The following is a 7254-nucleotide window of genomic DNA, read 5'->3' on the forward strand; positions in this document are numbered from 1 at the left end:
TGACTGTTTTCCTCATATGAACTGTAACTCAGTAAATCAATGAAATTGTTGCATGTTGCGTTTATATTTTTGTTCAGTGTATTATATTCTTAGATATAAATATTTATATTTATTAGTAGCCATAATTAACAAATGCAGGGCTCTGTATGGAGCCAATTTTGATTCAGTGAAGAACCCTCAGGGTTCTGATCAGAGGGTTTTATATAGAACTTTTAAATGTTCCATTTATGAAGCAACCGATAGAACCCTTGTGCAAGTACACATTGGGAGAAGGGTGGAGAATGGGGACGCACCCAACCTTGTATACTTAATCTTCGTCAATTAGCTAATAACGGCTTGGTCTGGATGCTTATATAGCCTATCCTTCATAGACAGAATAGTCTACTGAGGATGCTATGCGTAATGGGTAAGTAGAAAACAAACAGAAAGAGAGTTGTAACAGGCCCCAATACGATTCCAGGGCTCAACTTAAAACACCGTGAAATCTTTAAAGTGGTAATATCAAGTTCAACCTCCCCCAAAGGCCATAGCCTTAAAAGCCTTGCCCTTTATCGCTGTGTTTAGTGACTTTTTACTGCGCTAGAGTACATACATCAAAGGGAGTTTAGGAGACAGACGGCCCCCACCCTGAAAACATTCACCGCACATGCACGGCCTCGCCTTTATCTGCGCGTGCGTAATCACCCATAGAACACAGGCGCGTGTGCACAGAGAATGTCAGAAATGGTTGTTTAAATTTCACAATAATCAAATGGTTGACTTTTCCAGTAATGTGTAATATACCTTTTTTTGTGACACATATTATGCATATAAAGTTTTACCCTGTTCAAATATGCCATAGCCCTAATGCAGGCTATAGTATAGCTGAAAAAAACGACACAATTACAGTAAAACAATGCTTCCTAAATTATAGGCCTTAGTTGTGATAAAAACCTTGTCACATTGTCCTGTAGCCCATGTTCTTGGTTTTCTAGACTAATATAGCCTAAATGTAATCACAAGTAAAATGGTCAGTAATCTTAACTCTGGCCGCCAGGACTTGACCTCTGAGCACTTTACTTGACACCACTTTAGAGGAGGAGGGGGTGAGGAGGGAGGGAGAGGAGGAGGGGTGAGAGAGCGAGGGAAAGAGATTGGAAGGGGGGAGGGAGAGGGATAGGGGCATTGAAATGTGACGAAGATTGCGTGTTCTGTTCCAATTACGCAGCGTTCTATGGACACTTGGACAGGGCACTATTGAGCGAACATCTCCATTTCATTTCATTAGGCGCTTCGTGGCGCTCATGAAGCATGTTGTTCCAAATGGAACGTGTTTTAAACGGCTCTATTACTCCCCACTGGTCATGGAACCTGCTTTCACTTCCGTTTAGAATTGCGGTCTCACGGACGTTGTATTATAACAACGTTATTATTTTGATGTCAGATATGCATTGGAGGCCATGATGCTTTTGATTGAAACGCTTGCATTGAATAATGTAATATTATCATGCATTCTTCTTCACATTAGACCTTTTAAAATAACTTTGTTTTGTTTTGACAAAACATACATCATATTTCCTCAAGAATATTGATATTTCCAACAATATATATAACAGTAGGCTATTTGCTGACCACGTCACAACTAACAACACAGATAATTTGTCCATTGTTAAAAATGGAAATAGTTGGTTTCATATTATGGATTACTACATTACAGATTAGGCTACATAATCTGGTGTCCAAGTTATTAGTCAATTATTGATCTTCATAATTGACACATCAATCTTGTTCATCATCTTAATAATTGTGTACCACCTAAGAACTACATGTAGAACCTTTCAAATCAATTCATTGAAAGCATGCATGCAGATTTGTCAGAATGCATCATAATGATTTTGTTTCTTTGTGGAAATTGAGGATTTGAGAACATTGATGCTCAGTGGGCTTGCTATATACTCATGATACCGGCACCAAATAATTTGCTCGTTAGCTCATGCCGTGTGGTGATGTGCTTCTACACTCCGGTTCCAAAGCTGCTTGTTTTCCCTATTAGCCCTCGACCCCCCCCCCCCCCCCCAACCCACTGTTGTAATTGCTCGTTCCATAGAGAAAACCTATTTCTAATTCCTAATTCTATGGCTCGTTCTCTGTTTATCCACATCCAATCGATGCGGGGCGTCATCAGGGGTGCCATCATGACGACTGCCCTATTAAGAATGACAGCTCGAGAGAAAGCGAGGGCAATGGTGATCCCTCCCAGAGCTCGTGCTGCACTCTGGAGCGCTCGCCTCGCAGGGTCAGAACGTACATCCCCTCTCTTCTCTTCTCTCATTTCAATCCATTCCTCTTCTCTTTTCTCCACTCTCACGACTGAATCCCTTCGCCACCCGTAGTGTCACAGCCAGATTGTGCTCTTTCCATAGTAGCGATTTGGCGCTGGTTTATTCCACGCGCCTTCGTTTGTTCGTTCGTCGGTAATGGAAAACAGAAAAGAGATGGTGATGCTTGCGGAAGGAGGTCAACTTGGCACGGCAGTTGGCAAGACGGGCTCTAATTTGTCGGAAGCAGTTGGAAGCCCCGCGCGAGAATCACAAGGAAAAACGGTCCGCAGGAACTACACCAGCCCCGGTTCTGCGCCCTACTCGCGAGACAGAGCGGACGAGGAGGTGAAGGGCGCACGGGGACGCGTGTGCGCCGATATAAGGCTGGTTGGCATGTCCTCTTCAACCGAGAGTCATCGATTAGATCACACCAACAAAGAAGCTAGCAGCTCAGACACAGAGTCAGACTTCTATGAAGAAATTGATGTGAGCTGCACGCCAGAAAGCATGGACTACCCCAACGGGAAAGGTAATGGAACGGCGTGGAACTCTTCTTTTCGTTTTCTTCAACACATTGCATGGATGGGATTTTGGACGTAAATGAATGAATACAATAGATGTCACGCTGTAAACATCGCTAGTAGCCTATTTATGTGCATGCAGCATCCATAATGAATAAGTCAATTATGGGGTAACATATGCAAGAAATTCCATATGATTGTATTGTGAAAAGGAGTGACAACGACTTACGGAACGTAATTGTTATGTTTTTATAACAACGTTCATTTGGAATGAATGTCACATGAATGAATGAATTTCACTATAGTTGAACTCGTGGATTGTTACATCGACACCCATGAGAGATCTCTGTTAGGGTTACACCCCCTTAGCTAGGGTTTTAACCACAGTGTCACTTTTTTAAAACGAGTACACCCGGCGCCAGACACCCTGTAGCAAATTAACCAATTTGCACGAACTAGGCTACTAGTAGAGATGTTAAGTACTAAACAAACCACAAATAAAAATGGTAGACCAAAAAAAAAACACAAAAAAAGGTTTATATGAATTCGTTGGTAGACTGATTGGATTTGTCTGGGGACCAAACCCCAGGAGAACTGACATCAAACTGGTCATGTCTTTATGAAAAATAGCCCCCAAAAGAATTGTCTAATGCTTATTATCATATGTATTTTGAGGATGTGTTTTCAAATTAATGGGAAAAAGTAGAGTACATGTTGGACGAATTATTATACATGTATTTGTATTTATTTAATCTGTATTTAATTAGGTAAGTCATACATAGGCCTATGCTATTCTCTTCACATTTATTTCATAAAAATATTGTACTGATATCAAGCAAACAATTATCACAATTATGAATTCATATAATTGTCCCTTCTGCAGGTATGATATTCATCTATATGGATTGTTTAGTTTACTGTATATAGGCCTAATTTAGCATCAGATGCATTTTGGCTAGTTCTGGTGCTCTGTTTTCGATTGTCGTCWACCTCAATCAAACGAAAAATACAGGCTGCAGTGTCAATTATACAAAAACAAAACGAACAAAAGAAACCACTGTACAATTGTAGGATACTATTGTATAATCAAATGTATCTTTACTTTAGGCTTTTCGATAACAAACAATCACATTCATGTTTTGAACCCATTCCAGGTCGAAACGGTGATTCCCCCATCCACCCGAGTGACAGCGGTATGGATCCCGGTAAGATGGGTTTGGGCCAGGTTTCACTGTCCTACGGGGCTGACGCGATGCGACGGTACCGGACAGCCTTTACGCGGGAGCAAATCGGCCGGTTGGAGAAGGAATTCTACCGGGAGAATTACGTGTCCAGGCCGAGGAGATGCGAACTGGCGGCTTCACTAAATTTACCAGAAACCACTATCAAGGTGAGATTAGGGTCTATAATAACAACAACAATATTACAACAACATAATACAATTTCTCGACTACATCTAAACCTACATTATTGCCCATAGAACATATTGGCCATATAAAGGACATGGTTTAATTGCGAATCTAAAAAGAAAACAATGTGAGTTCGCTTGAAATCATATCCAACAAATCGAGGCCTAGGCTACTCAGACTATATTTATGTGGGTTCTCAAAACAATACTGTAAATGCAGGTGCAGGCAACATTTACCTAAATGAAACGGTGATTCATTTTGTTAATGATTAAACTGAACACATTTATGGGTCGAGCTTAAGTATTGACTCATGAATTGGAATTTGCATATGCCTATTGGTCTGGCCACTACTCGCCAACTGTAAGGCCATTTGGAACCCTGCGTAAAGTGCAAAAACAACTGTAAATCCCTTGTCTGTCTCGTCACAGACTGATGTAGGTTAATATTTTACCCCGCCTGTCTGTCTTTATGTCTGTGTTCCATAGGTGTGGTTCCAGAACCGCCGGATGAAGGACAAGCGCCAGCGTCTGGCCATGACGTGGCCTCACCCCGCCGACCCCGCATTCTACACCTACATGATGAGTCACGCGGCCGCCACCGGGAACCTGGGTTACCCCTTCCCGTCCCACCTACCATTACCGTATTACTCCCACCTTGGGGTCGGAGCCGGCCCGGCCTCCTCCGCCACCCCGTTCTCCAACCCCCTCAGGTCCCTTGACAGTTTCCGGATGTTGTCTCACCCCTACCAGAGGCCGGAGCTTCTGTGTTCGTTCAGGCACCCGCACCTGTACCCCAGCCCGGCCCACGGCCTCGGTCCCGGGGGGAGCCCCTGCTCCTGCCTCGCCTGTCACTCCGCTCAAWCAAACGGYYTTCMACAGAGGCCYACCGGGTCAGAYTTCCCGTGCTCCCCAACGASCAGGACTGACGCGTTTYTGACGTTTACWCCGTCGGTGCTGAGCAAGTCCTCGCCGGGGACTTTGGACCAGAGAGAGGAGGTGCCATTGAACAGATAAAACGAAGAGAGCACATCCACATGTGTTCATTGGACTGGGTCAAACAAGCGCAGAAGAGGGCCATAATATTTTACCATGAGCTTTTATCAAACTTAGAGAAGAAAAACATGAACATGACCCAAACAGCATGAATACAACGATCACGTGGAGCATACTCCATACAAGCAGCAGCATAAACGACAGATACCGCAGTGCGCGCTCTTACATACACCTGCTACTACAAAAAGGAGAGATGAACGTGCTCAGGCGCAAACAATTTGCCTACCTTGTTTTTAGCGATATGTTTTCTAGCACCAACGCGACGATCTCACACATCGTGACAGTCTATCCACTGAAAAAAAAAAAATTCAGTTGTAAAACCCCATGCAGACTATGAAACATTATGAGATCGGACAAAAAACACATTTGATTTATTGAAGATTAATTTGGTGCGAGGAAAGAGAGAGTGCGGGTGGACTGGGAATTACAGACAAACGTTTATCTCCGTGACGGATGGCGTTAACGATTTATCTTTAGGCCTATCTATAGTCTCTTCAGATTTCCAAATTGACCTGTTTTGTAAATTTCACTAGAATGGTCTATTCCAACTTCCCTTTTGACAAGGGAATGTGTTAACAGACTGCACAGTCTCATTATGGCTCTCTATCTCCCTATCCGAGCCTCCCTTTTTGACGGGTGGGGCCGAAATGTGCAGATGCTGGTAAAATTAGTAAGTGATGTAGGCCTATATATACGTGGTGGATGGATTTTGAGTGTTGAATAAATGATCATACCGGCGCGCGCGGAGGCCGTGGAGGGTTCGTTGCTGCCAAACCGTAACAAGGCGTCAGGGGAACGGATTAGCTCTCGCTGGCTTGACGGGGAAGAGGAGGATAGGTGACGGGAGTCTGAGAAGAGGACGAAGGAGAAACGGAGAGGAGGATATAGAAGGGAAAGGGAAGAGAGAGAAGCCATTGGACAATCACTCCAGGCAAATTAGGCCGAGTTCGTTTGCTCGAGCTGCCCATCTCACCCATATACCCTCGACTGAACACTTGCCACCTCTCTCCCCCTGCCTCCCCAATTCTACTGCATCCTACTTCACCCTCAGCCAATGTTCATAATACCGAATGCTTGGATTAATGCATTTATAACGACTGATTCTGAAAGATAAGCCTTATATTTATTAGCCTACTCATTCTAAAATATTTTTGGGAAATTGCTATTATTTCTTTATGTCAATTTCTCGCTTTGCACTGTTACTGACATAGTATTTCATCGAAATAACCCTGTCATGTTTTATGGGTAGTACTGTAAAAAGGATCAAGAGAGCGAATTCATATAGGTGCTGAACTCTGGTAATTTYTGCTGAATAAATTGTTGTATTGTTCTGGACTTCAAATTTGCAATAAACAGCATTTCAAACAACAACATCTATCGAATGTTTTATTCTATGACTCATTATAGACCTACTGTTTTTAATCAAAGGAAGACCTGCATGTAGAATCCTACTCTAAATCAAATGAAAATATTATCCAAAAAGGTTTTTTCGTATTCTATTGATATGGAACGAATTCATAGCTCATTGCAAAGCCTAAAGTAATAGAACTATGTGACTTCCTATAAATTCCTTTATTGTAGGCTATTTTAGACAAATGGAATGGAAAAATATAAAATACAGTGGCCGGTGTCAAAACAGAGATGCTGGGCCTCGTCTTGTGATGTGCAAGCGAGATTGTGTGGCAGCTAAGTGGTCCCCGGGCTCCGTTAACGTCTGTCATATTTTCTCCACCGGTTAATAGACAACAGCAGAATTAGTTGTCTCGAAAAGATATTGGAATGCAAAAGATCGATGATCTAACCGGTCCCACCAATCAGCCCGAGCTTAATTGGCGCATTTGACTTGTAAATTGAGGCGCGCGCTCTCTGTAAGCGAGAGCTTCCTGGATATAATGGGACACATTTGGAAAAGACTAGTACCACGAGCTGAAATAGGGTTCTAATGGGCGTTTACATCGCCGAAAGGGTAGAT

General features: G+C 42.9%; 1 protein-coding gene across 1 annotated transcript; it reads left to right on the forward strand.

Annotated features, from left to right (window-relative positions):
- The first annotated feature begins 2240 nt into the window (after positions 1-2240).
- LOC111954882 (homeobox protein XHOX-3) lies at positions 2241-6633 on the forward strand. The gene is made up of 3 exons (XM_023974794.3): positions 2241-2829; positions 3976-4211; positions 4716-6633. The coding sequence occupies exons 1-3, from the start codon at positions 2457-2459 to the stop codon at positions 5241-5243; spliced, it is 1137 nt and encodes a 378-aa protein (XP_023830562.1). The 5' UTR covers positions 2241-2456; the 3' UTR covers positions 5244-6633.
- The last annotated feature ends 621 nt before the right edge of the window (positions 6634-7254 follow it).

The sequence above is a fragment of the Salvelinus sp. IW2-2015 genome, linkage group LG30, assembly GCF_002910315.2.
Source record: "Salvelinus sp. IW2-2015 linkage group LG30, ASM291031v2, whole genome shotgun sequence".
In the NCBI taxonomy this organism is placed as follows: domain Eukaryota; kingdom Metazoa; phylum Chordata; class Actinopteri; order Salmoniformes; family Salmonidae; genus Salvelinus; species Salvelinus sp. IW2-2015.